At 40.9% G+C, this 26,885-nt stretch overlaps 1 protein-coding gene across 5 annotated transcripts in view; it reads left to right on the top strand.

Moving 5' to 3' along the window:
• The window catches only part of DIAPH3 (diaphanous related formin 3), a 582,937-nt gene that overhangs the window by 393,982 nt on the left and 162,070 nt on the right, over window positions 1–26,885 (top strand). For all 5 annotated transcript variants that reach the window (XM_069970593.1, XM_069970591.1, XM_069970592.1 and 2 more), the window contains one exon: window positions 13,424–13,559. In XM_069970593.1, coding sequence (XP_069826694.1) covers window positions 13,424–13,559 — 136 coding nt within the window. The remainder of the gene's footprint in view (window positions 1–13,423; window positions 13,560–26,885) is intronic.

Here is a 26,885-nt window from a genome sequence, read left to right as displayed (position 1 = left end):
CCCACCGCGTGGTTCTGGGATTTTTGCTCACTGTTCTTGTGATCATTTTGACCCCACTGGGTGAGATTTTGCGTGGATCCCCACATCGAGGGAGATTATCAGTGGTCTTGTATGTCTTCCATTTTCTAATTATTGCTCCCACAGTTGATTTCTTCACTCCAAGCTGGTTGCCTATTGCAGATTCAGTCTTCCCAGCCTGGTGCAGGGCTACAATTTTGTTTCTGGTGTCCTTTGACAGCTCTTTGGTCTTCACCATAGTGGAGTTTGAAGTCTGACTGTTTGAGGGTGTGCACAGGTGTCTTTTTATACTGATAACAAGTTTAAACAGGTGCCATTACTACAGGTAATGAGTGGAGGAAAGAGGAGACTCTTAAAAAAGAGGAAACAGGTCTGTGAGAGAGAGAAATCTTGATTGATTGTAGGTGACCAAATACTTATTTTCCACCATAATTTGCAAATAAATTCTTACAAAATCAGACAATATTATTTTCTGGATTTTGTTTTCTCATTTTGTCTCTCATAGTTGAGGTCTAGCTATGATGTAAATTACAGACGCCTCTCATCTTTTTAAGTGGGAGAACTTGCACTATTGGTGACTGACTAAATACTTTTTTCCCCCACTGTACCTATGTGGTCTGAACAGATGCTAAGGCTGCAAATATAGGGACCCTAAGAAACAATACACGAAGATCACAGGTGACAACACTTTTAATATACTAGATTTAATAAATTATAACAGTCACCATATAGTTTATGTAGTTAAGTGCAAACAATGCAATTTAAGAGGAACGACTAGATCCCAAAATCCAATATGGAGGCATCACTTAAATATATACAACAAGGGGTATTGTACCCCAGTACGCCTAGGTCCTAGATCTCCCATATGGTAAAACATAACTTTTATTCTAATTGCTATATAAAGGAAGGAGACATAACAGAAAAAAACACTGTGCTAAAGTGACATGTGATATAAAGCTGTACATTGTTAATCAACCTATTCAGTGCCTGTTTGCAGGGAGACCCCAATAGTCAGGTTATTCTCCCGTCGGGGCCGCCATCACATCAATTTCCCAGTACCTCGGGGATAAGCTCAAGACGCCCCGGTGTGCTAAGGAGTCTCTCTTGAATCGCTACATAACTAGCAATAAACAAACAGGGCAAACCGATCTGACGGTCTATGCCCCAAGAGCCATTTGAGGTGATACGCTCAGGCTAACTAGTTCCCCTTCTAGGGCTGCTCTGGTTGTATAGTAGACAATTAAATAACAATGTACAGCATTAAAGTGGCCTATAAGTCTAACATGTTTCGCCACTAGCTGTGACTTTATCAAAGAGTAGGCTAAGGGCCGGGCGGCAAAGCTCAGTTTAAATAGCAATATGGTTGCACATTAAGCCAGTGATAGTGTAGTTCATCCACCATTATTGTGTAAAAGTTCCTACATTGGTGATTTAAAAAAAATGCATTTTCTTCATTTGTTAATTACGATTAGCCCCGTCTACTGGGAGGGGTTATGGCCATGATGTCATTATTAACGTAGTAAGAGTGGCGCATGCGTGGGAACTTAGGTGTTGAGAACTATTCAGGATGTCATCATGCATGTCTAAGTACTTTGAAACAATTCATTCATTGTTTGCACCATTGTGCATGTCAGGTCACTTTAATGGTGCATGCGTAGGAACTTAGAAGCCACACATTGGTCAGGTTGTCAATGCGCATGTCTGAGCACTTAAATTAGTTTATTAGTTATTCACGCTGTTTGGGCATGTCATGTCATTTAGATAAGGGATCTTGTCGTGTCCCTTAATGCACAGGAACAAAGACTTGTACTTAGATCGAAGAATACTTTAGCGCTCATTGCGCATGTCTTGTCACTTAGGTAAAGATGCCACTTTGTATGATCTTATGCGCATGACTGGGGACTTGACTTCAAACCTCATACAGTGCTATGATTGTGCCAAGGACTTTGCTAGATTTCATTGGACTTAGTTTTTATTCCTCGATATTTTACATGTAGCCATATAACCCATGGAATTCTTCGTCCGACTGGATAGTGCACTTAATCAGAAGTTGAAGGAGGCTGTCTCTTTTTGAATTTTTATTACCCAAAAGATATCTATCTGTAGGTAAAGTATTCTGTGCATTTTCTATTTCTATATCAATATTTATTATATATTTATTTAGCATTTTTTATTTTTGCCTATGTTTTTAGAAACTAAGAGGAGGATTAGATAGACCACAGCATAATAATGTTCAATGTGGTTCAAGTGATCTGATTCATCACGGAGTCACAAGGATTTCCAACAGGGGTGTTTGTCACTCGAAACATCATTAAAATTTCAAAAGCCAGAAAACAAAGAAAAACAAAAAACATTACCCATAATACATACATTAAGGACGATTATTCTTTATACATTTGATACAAGCCAATTACTCATGTCTTTGGAAGGAAGTGTAGCCTCCCCCCCAGGCCAGGATCATAGTAACAAGTATGGGTGTCTGTTTTGATGGAACTGTTGTGCAACAGCACCAAGACGATACACCCCCGTTCAGCTTGATCTTACAACAACAAGAATGGTCAGTCTAATTGTCTGTGGTGCAGACAGTCCCCTCACATTCTCCATCCTCTGAGGGAGTCAGGACCTCTGGCCTCAGGAATATAGATGATGGTCATCAGGAGCAGAGGACAGGCACAGACATCTGTACAGACAGCTTCCAGGCCTCCATGTCTGTGACAGGTACATAGGCAACCCACATTGGGAATGTACAAGTGGTTAAACTATAGTAAATAGTTAACAGGCACACTGTATGAATAATGTACAGATCAAGGCTAAAGTATAGTTCTGTGGCTGTACACACAGTGTTCGCAAATACACACTCCACTTTAGCAATAACGCACTGTCTGCAAAAGCATAACCTGAACAGAAAGTTAACAATGTTAGCAGGTTGGAAGAGAAGCAAGTGAAGCAATAGAGCCATAAGGCATTGTAAAGTCCACGCTTTAATGGAGAAATGTTTTGTACCTAGGGGGACTTATAAAATATTAGTCAAGTAGTTTTATATATTGTATTAAAGTACTAGCCCTTGCTTAGCACCTTCACTCAATATGGAAAAAAAAAAAGGTTAAGAAATTTAGGGTTTTTGATTTTTTTTTTTTTTTCCCCTTTCCTTTAGGTTAAATTGTTGTAGATAAAAGTGCCAATCTTGTCCTCAGTTTGAGTGTTGTTTTGCAGCTCTCTTTTAATGGGACTCTACCAAGACAATGCTTTCTAATCTGTCAACAGCAAATTATAGAACAGGGAGAACTCAGCCGATTAGTATGTGTGTACAGTATAACTTGTTGATTAAAACATTTGGTGTTAAGGAGTCCAGTAGACAGTGTCACTTAATGGACTGGACTCTTTAGCGTGGAACCATCAGAAATTTCAATCAATGAATTAGAAGTTATTCAAAATCTTTTCCAATGAAGATAGATAGATACTGTACATAGATTGATCTGTTCAGCTTCCCCTGCTTTATTATATAATGTTTATAGCATAGATATCTATTTTAAGGCTATGGCTGTTGTCTGTATACTCATGATAAATAATGTATTTTAGCCACATCAGCGTGCAACCTGCACAGTGTGAACTGTGGTATTGAAGTGCTGACAATTTCTTGCTTTTTGAGTAACAATGCACCAAAAGCACTCCCTAGATTATTACTATATACACTGCTCAAAAAAATAAAAGGAACACTTAAACAACACAGTATAACTCCAAGTAAATCAAACTTCTGTGAAATCAAACTGCCCACTTAAGCAACACTGACAGTCAATTTCACATGCTGTTGTGCAAATGGAATAGACAACAGGTGGAAATTATTAGCAATTAGCAAGTCACACTCAATAAACGAGTGAATCTGCAGGTGGCAACCACAGACCACTTCTCAGTACCTCTCTACATACTACGCAAGTGGCTCAGGTAGTGCAGCTCATCCAGTATGGCAAATCAATGCGCACTGTGGCAAGAAGGTTTGCTGTGTCTGTCAGCGTAGTGTCCAGAAGTTGGAGACGCTATCAGGAGACAAGTCCAGTACACTAGGAGACATGGAGGAGGCCGTAAGAGGGCAACAACCCAGCAGTAGGACCACTACCTCCGCTTTTGTGCAAGGAGGAACACTGCCAGAGCCCTGCAAAACTACCTCTAGCAGGCCACAAATGTGCAGGTTAGAAACAGACTCCACGAGGATGGTATGAGGGCCCGACTTCCGCAGATGGGGGTTCTGCTCACAGCCCAACACTGTGCTTGGCATTTGCCACAGAATGCAGCGCTCTGTGCTTTTCATAGATCACATTCTTCAGTATGATCAGTTTGGAAGTGGGTCATTAATGGTGTGGGGTGGCATTTCTTTAGACGGCAGCACAACCAGAGGTAGCCTGACTGCCATTAGGTACCGACACGAGATCCTATGACCCCTTGTGAGACCAAATGCTGGTGCGGTTGGCCCATGGTTCTTCCTATTGCAGGACAATGCTAGACCTCATGTGGCTGGAGTAAGTCAGCAGTTCCTTCAAAGATGAAGGCATTGAAGCTATGGACTGGCACCACATGTGACGTTGCACCACAGACTGTCCAAGAGTTGGTGCCACCTCATCAGGAGCATACCCAGGCATTGTAGGGAGGTCATACAGGAGGCCACACACAATACTGAGCCTCATTTTGACTTGTTTTAAGGACATTACATCAAAGTTGCATTAGCCTGTAGTGTGTTTTTCCACTTAAATTTTATGTGCGACTCCAAATCCAGGCCTCCATTTCCATTTATGATTTTTGTGTGATTTTGTTGTCAGCACATTCAACTTTGTACAAAACAAGGTATTCAATGAGAATATTTGGATGTGTTATTTGTTCCCTTTATTTTTTGTGAGCAGTGTATATGCTGTACCCTGTATTTCAGTTAGCCCCTTCCTTGCCAGTTTCTTCTCTTAATATGGAAAGGCTTAAATGTTTAGATTTTATTTTATTCTTTGTAAATTGTTGAAGATATTGATGCATACTCAGTAGGGGACTCTGTAACCCAAGCGTTAGGGAAATAATGAATTAGCTAAGTTTATTGCCAACTAAGAGTCTGCAAAAAATCGTTACTATCATGCAATTATTGTGGAGGATCAATGTGGTGCTTTGTGCATATTTAAAGCAGTAAGAGTCTACAATATAACAAACAAGCTTAGTACACACATATGTGCTGTATACCTGAAATTCAAGACAGTGGTACTAGTATGCACTTTAAAAATACGATGTTGGATGTTGGATTGCTACAAACCTTGGTATGCTGTTACATCTTGAGCAGAAATGTAAGGTGTAGTCTGAGACGCTAGGTCTTGCCACAAGAGGTCATGAAAGCACTTCCCCTTTCATAGTACTGTGGTTTGTTTGTGCACACTCTCACTGTCAGGTGGTGTTAGGAGGACACACGTACACAGTGAACATGCTCTTAATGTCCCAGACAAATGGAGTGGATGTCCCACCAATGGAGAGGATCATTTGATCCTCCAACAGGCACTAGCTGCTCCCATTTTTTTGTACACCATCCAGACACAGATGGCCCCTTCATTATGCACATCTATCTCTGCCCATACCATTCCCAGCAAAAAATAGAACAATGCCCCATAGCACAGGTCAGATGGTAACAAGTAAGGGCAGCAGACAAAAATCTCTCACCTGGTAATGTTGTGCAATGTAGAGGCAAAACACTTGTTATATTGTGTAACACAGACCGCAGACACTCCCCAGGTATTTCACGTTATGATAGAAATCAGACAAAACTCCTGCACTCCTTGAGGTTGTATCGGTCGCCGATCCAAAGCACAGGTAAGGACACTCGCATTTTAGTGTTTTAAATAAAAAAGTTTTTATATTGTAACTTCCTTATCTGTGCTTTGGACCTGCGTCCAGTACAACCTCAAGGTGGAGTGGAGGAGTTTTGTCTGGTTTCCATACCATACATATATACAACACCTAGGCTGGCACCATGCAAGAGTGTATATGGGAGTGCTAGCCCTAACGACCCAAACTACACATGTACAGGCAAAAAAAGGGATTGAAAAAGAATGGACTGTACCTCATTAATGATCTAAATCAAGAAAAAACTATTTTATTTACATAAATGCAAGGGACAAAAAAAACAATTTAAGTCCAACAACCTCACTGGCCATGATGCGGCCCAGTGAACCAAGACCCACCAATACAATATCTCAAGTGTCAGCCATATCACATGATAAATAAATTAATAACACCAATAGAAGGAATGTATGATGGTAATAAATAACATAAAAATATAAGTATCATATAAATATAAGAATGTGCTACTGAATGTACCTATTCCCCATGAATGACTGCCAATGCAACAAATACAAAGAGCAAAGCATGTGTGCAAAAAAAAGTACAAGTATACGATACAAACAATATGGATATCACATGGTGGGCCAGATCAGAACATTCCACGTGTTCCGTCACTCAGACTTCATCAGGGATACCATTCCCAGGCAATTAGCAGATGGGAATTTGTTGTCATGGCATCAATCACGTGGCCACCATTACCTTCGATTGTAGTGATGTCATGAGTGAGAAGACTGGACTTCAACTGCCTGAAACCATATAGTCTTTAACCCCTTAAGGTCAAAGCCTATTTTCGTTTTTGCGCTTTTGCTTATTCCATTTTAAGTTTAAAAGTCCATAGCGCTTGCATTTTTTCACCTAGAGACGTATATGAGCGCTTATTTTTTGCGAAACCAATTGTACTTTGCAATGACAGGCATTATTTTTCCATAACATATGCTGCGAAACCGGAAAAAAATCATTTGCGCTGTCAAATTGAAAAAAAAAACGAATTTGTTTTGGTTTCGGGGAGTTTTGCATTTACGCCGTCCGTCCTATGGTAAAACTGACTTGTTATGCATGTTCCTCAAGTCGTTACGATTACTATGATATATAACATGTATAACTTATATTGTATCGGATGGCCTGTAAAAAATTCAAACCATTGTTAACAAATATACATTCCTTAAAATCGCTCCATTCCCAGGCTTATAGCGCTTTTATCCTTTGGTCTATGGGGCTGTGTGAGGTGTCAGTTTTTGCGCCATGATGTGTTCTTTCTATCGGTACCTTGATTGCGCATATACGACTTTTTGATCGTTTTTTATTACATTTTTCTGGATTTGATGCGACCAAAAATGCGCAATTTTGCACTTTGGAATTTTTTTGCGCTGACGCCGTTTACCGTGCGAGATCAGGAATGTGATTAATAGTTCGGGCGATTACGCCCGCGGCGATACTAAATATGTTTATTTATTTATTAATTTATATTTATAAAATGGGAAAAGGGGGGTGATTTGGACTTTTATTAGGGGAGGGGATTTTTTATTAATAAAAACACTTTTTTTACTTTTTTTTTTACTGTAACTAGAAGCCCCCCTGGGGGACTTGTATATAGACAGCACTGATCTCTCATAGAGATCAATGCTGTGTATATACACAGCAAAGATCGATTAGATCGGTCATAGATTACTATGGCCTGCTGCAGGCCATAGCAATCTATTGCCGAGCCGGGATCAGCGTCATTCCGACGCTGAGGCCCGTGCCGGGCTAATTAAGCCTCTAAGTGCAGCTGTCAAACCTGACAGCTGCACTTAGAGGCACTGCGCCGCACGTCCCTGGTGTCTAGTGGGACGGATCTCCCCCCCGCGATGCGATCGCGGGGGGGAGATCCGTCCCACTAGACACCAGGGACGTGCGGCGCAGTGCCTCTAAGTGCAGCTGTCAGGTTTGACAGCTGCACTTAGAGGCTTAATTAGCCAGCGCGGCAACGGGACCCGCGCCGGCTAATAGAGGCACTGCCTGGCTGCACGTGTCAACCGGGATCAGCGCCGTTCAGAGCGCGGTCCCGGCGGGACCCCGCTCTGAACACCCCGAGCGGCACCATGACGTATCAGATACGTCATGGGTCGCTAAGGGGTTAAGGAATAACCCAGATTTCGTGTGGGATTCGACAGGTTTGTGGTCAGGTTTGAGGCCTCCTGATGAGTGCTTCTTTCCAGCCTTTACTGCTGAGTGACTCACTGGGCTTGCTGGTTTCCATAATCTGTCAGTCAATCACCCCTAGTATCGGCTGCTGGAATGTAATTAATGGCAGCCAGCAGTATAACACCATCCGTTGCTATGCTACGCACAGTGTTATACGTTGTGTGAACATAGCCTTACCGAGATTTGTTAAAAGAATTCTTGTGAAACCCATAATACGGCATGATCAAAACATATAGGGAGAAGTACCATTAGCTTCAAGTAAGTGGGAGCATGAACTGGAAAATTTATTTGGGGATAGATATGTTTAACCCCTTGTGCAACTGAGAAGTGGCAGATCAAACTGTAGTTGTGTTCATTTTTATCTATATAGTCATCCCTCAACAATTTTTTATACTTTTAAAGATAATGGGGGAGATTTATCAAACATGGTATAAAGTGAAACTGGCTCAGTTGCACCTAGCAACCAATCAGATTCCACTTTCATTTTCAGAAGAGTCTGAGGCATGAAAGGTGGAATCTGATTGGTTGCTAGGGGCAGTTTGATAAATCTCCCCCAATGGCTTTAATTTAAATTTGAATTTCAACCATATCATGTTTGTCTTTTTGTACTTATATTTCATTTAGAGCCTCCATAGTCCAGAGGGCATAGAGCAGTAATGGCGAACCATGTGCACAGTTGAAGCCATAACTTTGGATGGCCGGGCACAATGGAAATTGTAGTTTTACACCAGTTGGAGTGCCAGAATTCCCCATTCCAGATTTGTTATTTACTTCTATTAAAAAATCTGAAGTCTTCACATACTACTCAGCTACTATATGTCATGCAGGAAATGTTGTTTTACGTTCAGTCTGACACAGTGCTCTCTGCTGACAATTCTGGCCGAGACAGGAACTGTCCTGAGCAGAAGAGGTTTTCTATGGGGATTCATAGAAAACCGAGAGAGAGTTACTCTCTCGGCCAGAGATGTCAGCAGAGAGCACTCTGTCATACTGAAAATAAAACATTTCCTGCAGGACATACAGCAGCTAATAAGTATGGGAAGACTTGAGATTTTTAAATAGAAGTAAATTACAAATCTATATAACTTTCTGATAGTTGATTTAAAAGAAAAAGATTTTCACTGGACAACCCCTTTAAGGCTGGTAAAAATACATACTAATGTCTGTTCTGTACAATTGCCTAATATTTAAAAGAGTTTCTATGTTCCACAAGCAAGAAACTGTGTGAGCAGGCTTTATAGTAGTCTGTGATTCCCATTGGAATTCCAGTGTCCTCCACATAAATGCAGAGAAGCATTTTCCATGATTGTAAAGTCCTTAACACATGTTGATGATCTGCACCTTGCTCCTCTAGTACCATACATTATTAATTATACTACTGTAACTACTACCTGTTTTTATTTTAGTTCTGCAAATACATTTTTGTCTCCTAAATGCTCATCTATCTAAATGCTCATCTACCACTAGGTACATTACTTGGTATCTTTTACATGAACAGACCAGCACGGAATGCCGGTGACACATCTTTTTTTTTTTTTTTAACCACCACCCAGTTCCCATTTACGGTGCCAGTTTATTACCGAGCACCAGCTGGGCTTGAAGCACTGGAGTTAGGCCCACCGGCCCCCAGTATGATAAACCCCCTTTCCTTTGTGACGCGGCTCCATTAGATTCAATGGAGTTGTATCAGTGCTTCATGCCCAGCCGGTGCTTGATAACAGATCGTCGCTGTGCAAGGGAAAAAAAAAAAAAAAAAAAATGTACCTGGTAGTACATTTGCTTTAAGATTTAAATTGGTTACCTTATCATGATAATCAATGGAGCGGGCGGGCCGGATGACATGGCAGAGCTTCTAAGGGCCCTATTCCACAGGACGATTATTGTTCAGATAATCGTTTACGATTAAAAAATCTCAAACTATCGCTTTGCGAGCTTATTGAGATCGTTCACACAATACAGGGGAACCATGGGCTTTAATTCTAGTCGTTCTTGCGGTCATCTTGACCTTGGCTTCAGAGTGATTCCATGTAACGATGAACAACAGATTGTCGTTCAAGTAGGTAGGGCAAGTAATTTTTTTCCCCTTTCTCTCTGCCTCCGGTGGGCATATTTTTCCTTTTATATATGTATCTATGAATATTATAAATGTTCACACGCAATAAATTCTATTATGTAAATTTTTTTGAAGCTTTATTATTTATTCATTTATTTTTAACAATTTGGATTTACAAAAAGAACACGAGCGGCGGGATTTCTTTCTTATGCAGTGTATCCCATTAGTCAACATATACATTTAAAAAAAAAAAAAATACTTTCTGTTGTGTAGCTTTTTTCCATACGCAATGTATCCTATTTCTCAACATACATTTTAAAAAATACTTTGAGCGAGCTTTCAGTGCATTGCCATCTAAACCACCGAATAGAAAATGTAAAATAAAGATTTAAATGGAAGTATGGTCCCTGTCAATCTATGTGTTTAGCCAATAGGATTTGCACTATTAAGCTGTTGAACGCACTCACTAATGACCAAGGAATGACCAAACAATGTTTTACTACACTGAACGACTTGCGAACGATGTACAAATGAGCAAAAAAATAGGTCCAGGTTTCATTAAAGGATAAATGATTTCTTGTTCGTCGTTCATCGTTAACTACTATTCAACCGAACGAATATTGCTTTGTTCTGAACGGTTTAACGATTATCTGAACAATAATCTTCCTCCTCAGCGTCCCGGGCTCTAGAATGTTAAGATAATGATTCTACAACACCCCAACTTTGCCTGCTAACAAATTCAATACACATCACAATGTGGTAGACTTAAAGGAGTTATCCAGGACTAGAGAAAACACATCTAATTAAAGAAACAACACTATACAGTACCTGTTCTTAGGTTTTGTGTAGTATTAGAATTTAACCCAATTCACAGTGTAACTGAGCTGCAAAACCACATCTAATTTAAGGGTGAGAGTGGTCATGTTTCTGGAAGAAAGTGACCATGTTTTCCAAAGCTTGGATAACCCATTTAACAGGTTGGCAACATCATAGATAAATAATACAGTACACTGAATAATTTTACTTTTTGATGTGGCCAACTCCTTTAATCTTGGCAATATCACTGAGATGTGGTATGTTAAATGGCAAGTTAAAGTGTCATCTGCAGCCTCAGTTCTGTAGTCTTTCTATTCTTACTCATCGATTTAGTTGCACTGAGGAACTTTTAGTTGAATAAGTTGCATTGTACTTCTATTTTTTTTCTTAACTGCATTGGTAGATACAGTAAATTGCAATTTGTCCTACACTTGATTACTTAAAAATATAGGCGTCCTATTGTATAGCCGCATGCTTACCACCAGGGTATACTTGGCTGCACTACTCACACTTCAGCCTTTGTCCTTTCAGCTTTCCCCAGGTCCACAGGTGTCCTCATTCCTCCCGGTCTCTGCTTCTTCTGGCCTTGGATTTTTCTTTTTCTTACTCTATTTAATTTATTTTGACCTGTGTCTGTTTCTTAGATTACCCTTTCCTGTCTTACCCTTTCTGTATATTTTGCTTCTCCTGTTGCGGTCCTATACCGTCTGCCCAATCCTGTGCCTGATTAAATCAATACTGTGTCCACCAACCATTGGTACCATCTATTTGATGAGAGTAATTCCTTCCCATTTGTTTCTTTAAAAATGTTCCAGATGCCTTGGTTAGGGTAAAAAGGTATCTTATAATCTGCAGCCGAGTCGATGAGGTGTGGCACTGTTGAGACAAGCAATGAATTGGAGAAATCCTGTGGGTTTTTCTATTGACAAGCAGGATGGAAAGGAAGAAAGGAGATGTGTCTATAGATACTGTATAACACCACGCTGAACCAAAAAAAATGCTTTTCAAATAGACGTCTTTTACTGTATATAACTTTTTTTCATAGTAGAACAAATCCAGGTGGGGTTAACGATCGCGGCAGCCTGCCATTAACCGTGAGGGCCTGGCTGCAGATAGCTGCCAGTCCTCACCCACTATGGGTGAGCCTGCTCCATAGCCCGCAACCCCGGCAGGGCGTACATTTACGCCCATTTGCGCCAAGGCCCAGGCTTCTGGGGCGTAAATGTACACCCCGTGTCGTTAAGGGGTTAAAGACATGGCCGGGAAGGACTGATTTTCATCAAACAGACGGTACCAGCGATTTGGAGTGGATGGGTTGGTGCATACAGTATCGCTGTCTCCCCTCTGTTACTATTCTAAGTCTTGCTGTCTCCCCCCTGACGAACAGCAGTGAGAGCACTAAATAACATTGTTTTTAATTTTTGCTGATAATATGAAAGTGGCAGGCTATATGCTGTTAATACAATACTCAAGTAGCTTTAACCTTCCTATAAATATGATAGCATCACAAAAATGCTTTAACTGCCTAACTATATAACTAATATTACTCCGAGTTCCCCAATCCATTAATACGTGCATAGAGGTTTAGAAGTACAGATGATTTCCTTGTAGACATAATACAGGAGGAGCAGCAATTGCAGTAATTATTCCCCATGAGATTGTAGTTTGCTGGAGATAGTTCAGTGCCCTCTTAAGCTGATCACTCTGTTTTATTTACTTAAGGTAATTAAAAGACCCCTTATTTCTTTTCTAATTGAAATGTTACAGTTCCCCGCTTTGTAAGCAAAGATAAGCCTTCCAAGCCCTTTCAGGTGAATGACTATATAGAAAGTCATTGTGAGTCAGGTTACTGAATAGCTCTTCTTGGCAAGAGATAAGGCATGTGTTCTTACATTGCATGCAATAAAAAATAAAGGCATTTTGGTAATTGGAACAAATGGGAAAATACAAGTATTCTGCTAGGAGATCTGTAGGAAGGTGACTGTTTTAGGAAGAGATGCACAGATGGTTGAGATTCTTTTTTTTCATGTATTGATTTGTTATGATCTCATCTGGTGTGCTGCAAAGTTTGTCTGTCTTTAGCATTTGTTTCCATAATTGTGCTGCACTATATTAAAAAGCAAGCAGCAAGCTGTCCTCCTAGCTTTTTACACAGATTTGTTTAAAATAACACTAGAGATTTTCTGCCATTTTAAAGTAATCTGCTTTGTTAAGGTAACACTTAGGCATTAATATATAATAAATGTAATGCACACCATGACACTGTGCTTTCTTTGTGCACCCAAAGACAACTAGATTTTGCATGTGGAAGAATTTCCAATGACTCAGGAACTTTTTAAATGTACCCATTAAAGTAAAGCCTGTGTACGGTGGGAAGAAAGCAATAGCTCTAAATCTTCATTTATTTCCAGATTGATTTTAAATACTGTATCATGTCCTCCACATCATTCAGATGCTTAATTAATGGGATTTAATTTTCTTTCTCTGTAGCAAGCAACAAAAGAAAATATCAGACGGCGAGAAGCCGAAGAAAAACAAAAGCGTGTTAGGCTGGCAAAAGAAATGGCAGAAAAGGAGAAAGAAGAAAGGCAGAAGAAAAAGAAACGTCTACTGGAAAAGAACAGAGGTGCGTAATGTCCAAAGATTGGATGGTCATAGGGGCCACATGTAAGAGATTACCCGGCCACAGGTGCAACTGGTATGATGATCTCCTAATCTGCCCAGTCTAAATGTAATATATTTCTTATTTTTAATTTGATTCCAACTATGAGTAACATGAAATTGACAGAAGACCCTCATGGTTACAAAATGCCAATGTAGCATTTTGGTACACAGCAAAGTAGGTATTCCATTATTCAAAGCCACTCTGTACCCACAATCTGACCTTGCAGGTGTTATAGAGAGTGCTACAGCCACTTGTCCTAAGGCCTGGTCAGGAAGTGATCATATATCCTAGCCATATTTCTTAAAAAAAAATGGCCAAAACAACATTCACCACTATTTACACTATGCAGGTGTGTACTGCTTTAGCTAAAATACAAACAGAAGAGTGCAGCAGTTCCAACACATTTACTGGGCCTATTATACGGCAGGATAATAGTTTAGCAAGGGCTCAGCTCATGGTGCTTTGAAGCTGCAGCATGTTGGACCTGGGAAGAAGCAGGCCGCAGGAGGAGCCCTGGAGAGTGCATAGGTAATGTATGCTGTTTAAGAAAGAGCTGCAAGGACATTGGTAACAATGTCCGTGCAACCCTTGCTAGACAATTACCAGGTTGTGTAATAGGCCCAGTAAACGAGAGCTGATCTACCAGAAATAAAACCAAAAAAATATATATATCCAGCACAACCAATACCACTACTCACATGCCCTAGCCATATGTCATCACTCCATCTTACAGAAGAACCCTTTTCATTGTTTTTATTGTATTATTAATTCCTCAAAATCTTACAAAATCGAAAATGTAGAGGAGGTTTCCAAGATTTTACATTGGTGACATATGTCTAGTATGTGCTGTGAATGTGTGATTAGTAATGTTAGGTACCCTACAGTGCTTTGCTTGCTATCCGTTTACAAGGCAAGATTAATTGCTAGGCTGGTCCACATGAATGATCGTTGTATTATTTGTGTGACCATTAGATGCTTTGTTATCGGCCGAACATCTCCTGTGTAGACAGAGAGATGTGCAGCCAATCTCAATGATATTACCATCCTAACAAAAGATTTGCTCGCTCATCAACTGATAATTGTCCTGTTTACATGGGCAAATTATAAGGTAAATGAGCACCCTTAGGCACACTATTAACAATAATCATCCTGTGTAAAAGGGCCTTTAGTGTGCAGTAGCCTGCACTGTTTTTCTGCTCACATATTAAAGGGTTTCTAGGCACCCTTCATCAATCAATATTCGAGCCTTGTAAAAGTCACAGTGATCTGCCGAAGACTGGACAAACTCCCAATTATCAGATGATAGTCTGTTTAGAACCTTATTTAAAATTTACCTTTATGGGCCCCACATCTCCCTGTGTAAACGGGATTGTGCGGCTGATAACGATAAAGGAAAACTTTCAGATTATTTTATATATAATCATGAGCAGTTTATACTTACCAGCCACACTGCTTGTGATCCGGGATCTGGTTCTGTCGTCCAGACAGCTAGAGGAGGTGGTGGCCAGTGGCCAGAGGACCTGAGAGCCAGATAGTGGATCACAAGCAGTGTGGCTGGTAATTATAGACTAGTGCAACTGAGCTCCGATCTTGCTGATTGGCACTTGTCTGTGGCTGTCCTCAGCCAAAAAGTTTTGATGTTAAAGGGTCCTTAGACAAATAACAACCAGCTACTTAATAATTTTGTTTTGGGGGATGGATTTAGTTCTGCTCAAAGATCACCTTTTTATTCACTTCTCATGACATTGATGCATGTTATTAAAGACATTGCCTTAGATTTAGCATGCACATGGAATAGTCTGTACGGTGCTTTTTACTGTTTAAACTGCTGTGTTTGTTCTGTACGTCGGCTCTATATTGGCAGCAAAAGACCTCTGTTAATTGGAGGCGCATGCAGTAGAGGCTTTTGAAAACTGGATGTGGTGTCAGGGGATTGTACAAGAAGCACACATGTGAAATGCTTGTCCATGGGAAGCTATATTGTTTATCACGATGAAGAGTTTCCTGAGAAATGGAGTGTCTGTAGCATTAGAGAAACATTACCATCATAAGGTTGAAATCTGTCATTGAAGGAGAAATGGTAAATATGGCTAAAATAACCAATTACTTTTCTCCACCCTCTTATATTCTACTTATGCCTGTGTCCCCATTAGCCAGGATCCTGAGCTATTTTCAGTTTTTCCATGCAATTTGAATTTGAATTGAATTTAAGTTGAAAATTGCGAATAGTGTTTTGCAGCATACTTTTGTTTATACAAAATAAACATGTGTACAAAAATAGACAAAGTTGTAAATTTTAAGTGCCAATATACAGCTGTTTATAGCTCTTTAGTATAGGTTATAACATGCAGTCCATTTGTAAAGGGAAACTATCTGCAGGTTAGACCAATCTAATTTGCTGAAAACCCAACTATTGCGCACGGGGCGCAGATGATGAAGATATGTCTCTCACATTCCTCCTCTTTGCCGTTTCCATGCTGTTAGCAGTGTAATCCTTGGTCCGGAGCTCCCTGCTCTGTTAATTATCATTAGAAGGAGCGGTTCAGCTCACACGATCGGGCCGGGGCTGTACCATCACCCCCCCCCCCCCCCAAAAAAAAAAAAAAAAATGCTTGTACCCTAAGCTAGCTGCTTTTGGTGGTGCAGTTGTTGTCATAAAAAAGACAACTTTTAAATATGCAGCCCTGTGTCAAATTGGTGTGGCCTAGAGTGTCTGTGCGCACGCAGTGAAACCTAAGCCAGCTCAGAGCTGGAGTTGGTTTCTGTAACGTTTCTCAGATAGAAAAATGTTAAATGTGGTGCATATTACGCCCCCTCTCCTGTGGAGGAGAAGGACAAGCAACAAGCATGGGCAAATAAGTTTATTCACATCTGGCCCTTCTGTGCCAGAAAAAGCCACATTCACCACCTCATAAATGTGCCCCTTACTGTCCATTCATGAAAAGACATAGTGAAATTGTCAGTTTTTTTTTTTTTTTTTTTAACACCCATTCTTCCCTTTGGGTGAACTGATGGCATAATACACATTTAAATTGCCAGATAAATCACATTATATTTTAATAATATAGTCTGTTCTGCTTATGGTGGTGGTTAATCATGTATTATTGTATTTTTTTTTTATGTTACAAAAGTTTTTATGTTAGGAGTATGCAAAGTAGCTTTTCATCATGATCCTTCTCTCCCCCTCCATGGGGATTGAGGTAAAAGGGGACAAGTAGCACAGTTTTAGAAACTGACAAGAGGGGCCCATGAGATAAATTTTTAGCTTTGCAGTTTTCATATTCTGCTGTTGATTCACCTGTGCTATTAAGCAGTTGTTAGTATCCTGCAGAAGCTCAGGTACACACAGAATAAAGAAGTAAGAGGCAAGCAATTATTCCTGCCTAAACATCTGCCTCAATTAGCTCTGTACATGAGCCCATAGTACAGAAACCGTGCCCTGTGTTCCTGATCAGGATTTCTAACACTGATAAGAGAGCTGTGTAATGGCTCATCATTAGGAGCACAATATCAGGCTTTGAAATCTCACTTTTGATTAGAGTAGGTCCTCCATCCTGTGTGGAATCACAGACATATTATGCACAGTACGTGTCTCACCCCAGCCGGTTCTAAACTAATTTATTCTTCTCATTGGCTTTCAATGTTAAAAGTGCATTGTGCAGCCGCTTTGCGTGGGCTGTGTTAGTGCTTTCTTTGCTATTTTATAAACTAAAAACATGGAAACCCAGCTGACACCGGTATATCAATGCAATCCATGACTTAGACCTGCCATACCCATTACAGCTTCAGTTAAATCTAAAACTTTGACACTAGTGTTCACATTTACAATCTGGACATAATAAATGTTCAGTATTCTGGACGTTCTTTGGAAGCTACTTTGACATTTAAAAAAAATTGAACATGTTCATTCTTCAGCGCCGAGAGATGCAGCGCATGAGCCTCCCATAGAGTGTCATTATGACACAGAGGCTGGCGGCATTCCGCCGCTCTTGCTCTGTGTGCATGGACCTATGATGGTATCAGGTCTAGTATGGTGGTTTTATCCAGTCACAGTATGGTTATATCAGGTCTGGTATGGTGGTATTATCCAGTTACAGTATGGTGGTATCAGGTCTGGTATGGTGGTATTATCCAGTTACAGTATGGTGGTATCAGGTCTGGTATGGTGGTATTATCCAGTCACAGTATGGTTGTATCAGGTCTGCTATGTCGGTGTTATACAGTCACAGTATGGTGGTATCAGATCTGGTATGGTGGTGTTAAATGTGCATTATCTGAAGCTATTACCTACAAATCCTGTGATGAGAATTGCTACAGACAATATGCAGGTTGTGTAGAAAAAAATGTATTGGACAATGCATGTGGCCAAAACCACGCTCCCATTTCTTTCCCAGAAGTTGTGTGCTGTCACCAGGATTATTGGCCATACGGCTATTGGGTACTTCATGGGGATCTGGTTGGAGCTGCATTTGGTGATGCAAATGTGGGAACATAGCCAAAGACTGATCATTTATCAATATGATTGTTTATGAAGTAGATAATGGTGATGATAATTGGTGAGTGAAAAGGGAACATCTTCAGGTTTAGTGCAGGAGCTATAAATATGGCCCTAGCATGAGCATGGTTTGGCTGATGAGGCACATTGTAGAGTTAGGTTGACAAATTCTCTGTTTGGCTTGACCTTGATGAACTTTTTTCCCCCAAACATTTATATTGTCTAACCCTGAATACTAAAATGTATATTAAGGCTGGGTTCACACTACGTATATTTCAGTCAGTATTGTGGTCCTCATATTGCAACCAAAACCAGGAGTGGATTAAAAACACAGAAAGGATCTGTTCACACAATGGTGAAATTGAGTGGATGGCCGCCATATAACAGTAAATAACTGCCATTATTTCAATATAACAGCCGTTGTTTTAAGATAACAGCAAATATTTGCCATTAAATGGCGGCCATCCACTCAATTTCAACATTGTGTGAACAGAGCCTTTCTGTGTTTTCAATCCACTCCTGGTTTTGGTTGCAATATGAGGACTACAATACTGACTGAAATATACGTAGTGTAAACCCAGCCTTAATGTACATATCTGTAAAATGCCCAATAAACGTACACTTTTAGTTATAGCACAATACACATGCCAGTGTCTTACACAATACACATGCCAGTGTCTTACACAGTCTTTGAACATTGTTTTACTAGACTGGAATCTGCAACTATTTCCTCGGTTCAGCTTCAAACTGAACAAATGCATTTAATGCTAATCACACTTCAGATTTCACATTTTGTCTATGGTCAGATACAGATGCTACTGTCATATGAACAGGAACCAATTTTCTATAAACCTTAATGAGCAAGACCCTGTACCTCATTATAGCAACGTACAAGTAGCCAGACTATTCATTGAATGTTATTAACTTTTAAGTCAACTTCAGCCGCTTCTCATTGGCCTTTGCAACATTATCATTTCTCAAGCAGAAGTTTCTAAAGCTTGTGAATGATTTTTTTTTTTTTTAATATAAAGATGTAATCAAGAGAAGGGCAAAGAAACCAGTTTGTGTTTTATGTAACAGTTTCCCTCAGCACATGCTGTAATGTGGAACTTTGCATGTGGAGTGTTTCTGCCTCTAACTGCCGTATGCAGTGAATGTATGGATTTAACACTTTACACTTTAAATAAAAAGCTGAAAAGGGGCTGTTTCATCGCGGCCATTGCAAAAACAGGAGTAAAATTTGACATCTTTTAGCTGTTGTGCCCAATGCTCACTAAGTGGACAGCAAGTAGGTGCAGCTTTGTTCGGAGTAAGTGAGACCTCCCAGTCTGCCAAATGTAACGGCAGCAGATTGCTGCTATGCTCCTTGTTTCTTTCAACACGTTGAAAGACATTAAAAGACAAGGATAGGATGATGGCAGAGGGATGCTCACTGTCCCTCCAGTGCCCTGTGTCCCTCTGCCATCATCCTCTCCAGCAGTCACAGCCCGCACAGCTCTGGGAGTCGGGTTGTGACATCACCATTTTATCTATGAAGTGAAGCAGTACTAAGGGCAGGGGGGGAAAGCACTTTATTGGCATATCCAGTAATAAGTGTATATTGGTGATTCTGGGGATTGGTGACTTCTCCATTATGTCGTCTCTGAGCTATTGTAGATTTCAGATGCTCCCACACAATAGTTCTTAGATAAGTGCATTTATTTAGTTTTTAAATCCAGCTCAGGATTTAAAGGAGGAATTTGACGGAAGGAGTTTGATAGCAAACTTACTATGTAAGAAAAATCAATCAGTTTTCTTTATCATGCATCGGAAGACCATTGGTGTACAGTAAGCAGATTTGTCCTTGAATACCATGTTAAGCTGCATAAATTATGGTTCAGAGGATCTTGTAGTTGACATATGTTTAGGACCCAGAAGTTTAACCCTTTCTCTCACAGCTGTTTTGGTTTACACTATATCTCTGTTCTGATACCTGCACATTAGGTGTTGCAGGAGAGGAGTTTTTATTTGTTTTCCTCCTTCTTGATATGTTAGATGCTTACGCCCGCTGGCCATAGAGCACCTGACAATTTAATGGGCTGTAAGATGTCCGTTAATGGCTCAGGGTTACTTCTGGTCTGCTTAGTAAATATGTCTTCCAGCCCTCACCATTTTTGTACCAGCATTGCCAATAAAGGTAATGGCTTTTGTAAGATGTATGGTGTTGATTGATGACAGTCAGTTCTGCTTCATCATCTGCTTGAAAGCTTTAATGTACATGGAAAAGAGCCAAAGCAGTCACAAAATAGTGCTTTGATCTGACCTTTATACTTTGACAATTGCTCATTTCGACTTCATATTAGACCATCTAAATAACAGTGAACATGTATGGCTCATTAATGTGCATAAAGGAACAAGCACTGTCATTACAGCCATTGTAGCTAGCAACATTCTTTTAGTGGAATGTTCACTTGGCCATAAAACGGTGAGTGACCTTCCTTCTTGGGAACCAATTCTGAAACAAGACAGTAATATAAATGCAGTTTATAGATTATTAATGTAATCAGCAATTAGCATTGTGGTTTTCTAGATCTGCATCATAAGTTTATGAAGGCTACATGGATGGTGTCGCTGTCATGAACAGTTTCCTTTATTATGGCATTCACACAATTATATAAGTCAGGTAATATATAGAGTAAACCTGTATACATTACTGTGCAAACCTTTTCATTAATACAATTTCCATTTATTTTGACCACTTATTAACACAGTTATACTGTATATTTATCAACAATAAGAACAAAATGTGAAAAACTTAAAGGTATTATCTGGTGCTAACCTGTTGCTGCCATATAACAAAAAACATAAAGATGTTATGCTTACCTTTCCATTCTCCCCTGGTGTCCAGATGCATGTGACGGTGTCTCCTACTGTGTGTAGCTGGTGTTACTTCCGAGACAAGCTTGTGTCAACCTAGTAGGATGGGTAACTCAACACTGTAGAGAAGAAGGTGGGCAGACAACACAGTCTTAACAGGCACAAGTATCTCTCAAGTATTCTACTTACAAGTATCTCTAAGCACAGATCCAGTGAAACACTGAAGCCTTTATCCAGATAAGCCGTTTACTGCCAAAATAATAATAACAGTAATAATAATAATAATAATAGTATTTTTTTTATTTATTTATATAGCGCCTACAGATTCCGCAGCACTTTACAATTCTGGGGGTACATACATATAAATAAATCAGACATTATAGAGATATACATATAGTTATCCATACATGAGGAGTGAGGGTCCTGCTCGCATGCATGAGCTCACCGACTAATAGGAGGGGTTTGAGGCAAAATGGCAGAGGGGCAAAGTCCTTCATTTTTAGCATGGTCCGGCCATCTTTATAAATAAGTCAGTCACTAACCAATATCTGCCTGCTACAGGTCTAAGTGCTTAAATTCCTGGCATATGTATTGATGGTGTGTGTGTGTGTGTGGGGGGGGGGGGGGTCAATTTAGGATACCTGGTAAGCCTGCTTGAACAGATGTGTTTTGAGGACACGTTTGAAGCTTTGGGTATTGGAGGTAAATCTAACAGTTTTGGGTAATGCATTCCATAGAATTGGTGCAGCTCTGGTGAAGTCCTGGAGACTGGAGTGAGAGTTGCGGATTAAGGTGGATGTTAGTCTTAAGTCGTTAGAGGAGCGTAAGGCACGGATGATGGAGGAGATATAGGGAGGTGCAGCATTGTGAAGAGTTTTATGGGTGAGCAGGAGGAGTTTGTATTGTATCCTTTGTTTAATAGGGAGCCAATGTAGTGACTGGCACAGGGGGGAGGCATCGGTATAGCGGCTGGACAGGGAGATGAGCCTGGCCGCTGTATTGAGAATGGACTGAAGAGGGGAGAGTTTAGAGGAAAGAAGGCCGATTAGTAAGGAATTGCAGTAGTCTAGACTGGAAGGGATCAGAGTGACCATGAGGGTTTTAGCAGATTAGACAGTAAGGAAGGGATGGATTTTAGAGATGTTTTTAAGATGTAGATTACAGGAACGTGAAAGGGATTGAATATGGGAAATTAACGACAGATCCGAGTCAAACATAACCCCAAGGCAGAGGGCTTGTTGTCTAGGGGTTATGGTTGCATCACAGACAGAGATGGTAAAGTAAGGTAGAGGGAGGAAATACAAGCAGCTCAAATTTAGCAAGATTAAATTTTAGGAATAGGGAGGACATAGCGTTAGAGACAGCAGACAGACAGTTACTGGTGTTCTGTAGGAGTGCGGGAGTGATATCATGGAAGGAGTCACAGAGCTGGGTGTCATCAGCATAGAAATAGTACTGAAAATGAAACTTCCTGATGATTTGTCTGATAGGTAAAGTGAGAAAAGGAATGGGCCCAGGACCGATTCCTGAGGAATCCCAACTATAAGGGGAAGAGAAGATGAAGTGGAGCCAGACAATGATACGCTAAAGGAGCTGTCAGAGAGAAAGGAGGAAACCAAGAGAGAGCAGAGTCCTTGAGGCCGATAGAGCAGAGCATGGAGAGGAGAAGTTGGTGGTCTACTGTGTCAAAAGCTGAAAATAGATCCAGAAGAATGAGCAGAGAATGGTCTCCTTTAGATTTGGCCATGAGGAGATCATTAGAGACTTTATTAAGGGCAGTTTTTGTAGAATGGAGAGGACGGAAACCAGACTGAAGGGGGTCAAGAAGAGAGGTATTAGAGAAGTAGCGGGTTAGGCGGAAATAGTTTAGAGATAAAAGGCAGATTAGAGACAGGTCGATAGTTCGCTGTACTGGATGGGTCTTGGGAGGCTTTTTTCTGTAATGAGTGATGAAAGAGTGTTTGAGAGCAGGAGAGAGAGACTGGACAATGTGTGAGGGAATAGGGTCACTAGGGCAGGTGGTGGGATGAAAGGAGTTTGGAGACTTCCTCCTCTGTTACATGTTCAAAGGCTGAGAAGGAAGAAGAGGAAATACAAGAGGGAATAGGATCAACACTACTTGGAAACTGGGAGATGATCTCTTGGATAGTACCTATTTTTTCTTTGAAGTTGGATGCGAAGTCTGCAGTGCAGGGGTTAGTGATGGGTGTCTGAACTTTGGGTTTGAGAAGGGAGTTCAGGGTATCAAAGAGACATTTTGGGTTATAGGATAGAAAAGAAATGAGAGTGGTAAAGTAAGATTGTTTAGCAGAGTGAAGAGCAGAGTAGTAGCTTCTTAGCACAAATTTATAATGTGGTCTGCTACAGTTTTAGACTTCCTCCACAAACGTTCAGCACACCTAGAACACCGTAGAAGAAAACAACTTCTAGGTGTGTGCCAGAAATGTTACGTATTTCCAAGAGACTGTCTAGTAAAGCTGTTCTATTTATTTACTGGAGCTCAGTCATCTCTTCATCAGCACCAGCACCTATACATATCCGCTACACACCTTGGGTCATTTTCCCTTTTCTATGTGTAGTGGTACCGATAGTCCAGGTGGGTCATTTGCCACTCAAGACTACTGTGACTTGAGTCCAAGTGACCCATCACTGCCCGGCAGGTCACCGACCATTGGGGAACAGTACAGCCAGCCATACCATAAAAGCAGGTATACCACCATACCTGTGTGCTGAACTAGCACTGGCGTCACAACATTTCCACCTCTGGCTAAACTGTACCACACCACCTATCACAGCATCATCACGGTGGTGCATTCACCACACCTTTATATGGTGGTTATGAGGCCTTTTTCCTGCTTATATCCTTTTTTATGCTGTGCAGGCGTTACAGGTGCCTGGCTATTTTTGATACCAACTTATAACTCATGCCATCTAAACTCCCACTGTCCAATTATTATTACGGGATGACAATAACTTTTCATAGCCGACGGGGCTATTGAAAATCACCACATCTGCCATCTTAGTACTATATGAACAGACCTAATATACAACCCTACCTAGTATTATGTGAGCAAGTTCACTTGTGAGCTTAAATAGAAAACTAATGTGTAATAGAAAGCCACATAATTGCTATAGCCTTACCTAAATTAACTAACTTTATTTTTCCTGTATGATGAGAAGAATTGCTACCACAGTAGTCACATTTGTTATAGCAAGAGATGGGTCATAAAGTATCACCTAAAAAATGGCATTTACGCAGTCTATTTAAGACCCCATACATATTGCCATGCCTTTTGGTTTCCTGGGGTTTAAGTCCATAAAATAATACAAAATAAAAACAAAAAATACCAGAAATATTATATTTTTGTTTTTAATCTGCCTCCAAAACGAAAAGTCGTATGTACCCCAAATGGTCCTCAAAAAATCTCAAGCCATTCCACAAAAATAAATAAATAATAATAACACAACTCTTTATATAGAAGAATGTTCTGTATAATGTTAATTTGGTGCTGCTGCAACCGTAGTGATCTTACTCAAGAGACTAAAGTTATCATATTATTTTTACAAGAAGAAAAAAAACTTTGGTCAAAAAGGACTAAGGCTATGTTCACACTATGTAAATCGTAAATCTACGGCCATACAGTAGTTGTCACCGCAGAACTACAGCCGTAGCTTTGCGGGGTGGAACATAGCATTGTTTGCTATGGGATTCCGTCCGCAGAAGGACCTGGCAGTTCACACACTGAAGCGAGCGGCTCCGGCCGCTTGCTTCATTGTGGGCTATGGGAAGCTCTGATGCGGGCACGTGCTGATGTGCCCACATCAGAGCTCCACGGAGGAAAGATCATCCGGCCAGTACTTAAGTACCGGCCGTTATGATTCGGGCTGAGATCAACCGTTCTGTGACCCAGCCGGAGTCACGGAACGGCCGGTCTCATCTGTAGTGTGAACATAGCCTAAAGTAGTAAATTGTTATATTAGACCTTTTAGTAGTTTGTGTATGTTTGACTGAGAATGAACAATGTTTCCCATATTAGGCTGAGGCTACAGGTTGATTCCTGGTAATATTCTGTAGCCCCAGCTTTATGTGGACAGTTGTCCATAGGAAGATTAATATGATAAATAATATACTTTTACTACCTTTTCCCTCTCACACTTGTGTTTTAAGGGAAAATCTCTATGGTTAGCATTAGAATCTGTATAAAATTTAGAATTTTGTGCTTCTTATAGTAAAAGCTACAAGTTATGGCCAGTAACTACTTTACAAAAAAAATTATCAAAACATTCTTATCAAAAAGTAAAATGGAGGATAATGAATGATGTCTCAAATTGTTTGCACTTCGTTCGTTAATTTATCAGTGAATTGCAAGCACCTGTGGCTAGCTGCAGCCACTATCTTTTGTGATCCACTTCTTATTGCGCACAGTACGCTAAGCCGAATCCCCCCTGCTATCTCTTTCAATGGGAGGCCTTGCATTCCTTCGCTCTCGGCCCCTCTCCTGTCAAAGAATTGACATGTCAATTCTTTGTGCTGAGGCGCATGAGGCTTCCTATTGAAAAAGATAGCAGGCGGGATTCAGCACGTAGTCCACGGGCAGGGGTTTTGAGTGGAATTTTGGCGCCGATTCTGTAGGTGAACGGGTCCTTAACCCCTTCACGTCAGTAACATGTATATATACATTCCTATTGCACATACCCCATGCAGTAGGAATGTATATATACGTTCCTGACCTCAGGGGGCTTTGTGATGAGAGCGGGATCGCTGAAGAGATAGCGATCCCGCTCTTATCTGACTGCAGCACCGGATATAATGAGAATCAGCTGCAATCCCGCAGCTGACCCCCATTAACCCCTTAGTGACCGCCAAAACGTCGGTCACTAATGGTCTGGTGCCGCCGCTGTATTTCATCTCCCCCCACCATGAATCCACGGTGGGGGGAGATGAAATAAGTAAAATCAGCCCCCAGATCAGCCCCCCTAGTGCCCCGGTAACTAACCCCCTCTCCCCGCGGCGGCCATCAGATCCAAGATGGCCGCCGCCATCACTGTGAACAGACTAATGTCTGTTCACAGTGATCAAACACTAAAAATGAATGAAAGCCCCATGCTCTCCGCCACCGGAGGTAGCGGAGAGCATGGGACAGTGATCGGGGACCCCCCTGTGGGGTCCCCGTACAAGCGATCAACGGTATATACTATATACCGCTGATCGCTTGTGCCATGTGCTCACGGCACTTTTTATCACCTGTCACCATGAATGATTGGTGGCAGGGGATAAAAAGTGATGTGCCCCCACCCCAAGTCGCCCCCCCAGTCACCCCCGTCCCCCAGTCACCCCCCCCCCCCCCCTACCCCATATACTCACCTGATTCTGGGAGCTCCTTCCTCCTCGGCGTCCTGGCTGGTTATGAAGTGTGCATGCGCTCCATAACCAGCCAACTCTGAAAATTTAAAGTGACAGAGACCAACTTGGTCTCTGTCTCTGAACTATGATTACTGTGATAGAAAATATCACAGTAATCATAGTAATATAGTGAAAATGAATGTATAAAGTACAAAAAGTGAAAAACATACAAAAAAATAAAACACACATATAGTAATAATTGCAGTTTACTCCCAAATTACCCCTAACCTCCTCAGATTACCCGTAACCACCGCACGTTGCCCGTGACCCCCTCCAGATTGTCTGTAACCACCCCAAATTACATGTACCCACCCCAGATTACCTATAAGCACTTCAGTCTATCCGTAACAATTCTAGATTGTCTGTAACCCCTCCAGGTTGCCCGTAACCACCGCAGGTTGCGCATAACCACCCCAGGTTGCCCGTAATCATGCCAGATTACATGTAACCCCCCAGATTGCACGCAACCTCCGCACGAAGCCTCTGACCACCGCACGAAGCCTCTGACCACCGCACGTCGCCACTGACCACC

The sequence above is a fragment of the Dendropsophus ebraccatus genome, chromosome 5 (assembly GCF_027789765.1).
Source record: "Dendropsophus ebraccatus isolate aDenEbr1 chromosome 5, aDenEbr1.pat, whole genome shotgun sequence".
NCBI classification, from domain to species: Eukaryota; Metazoa; Chordata; class Amphibia; order Anura; family Hylidae; genus Dendropsophus; species Dendropsophus ebraccatus.
This window is presented reverse-complemented; position numbering and strand designations above follow the sequence as displayed.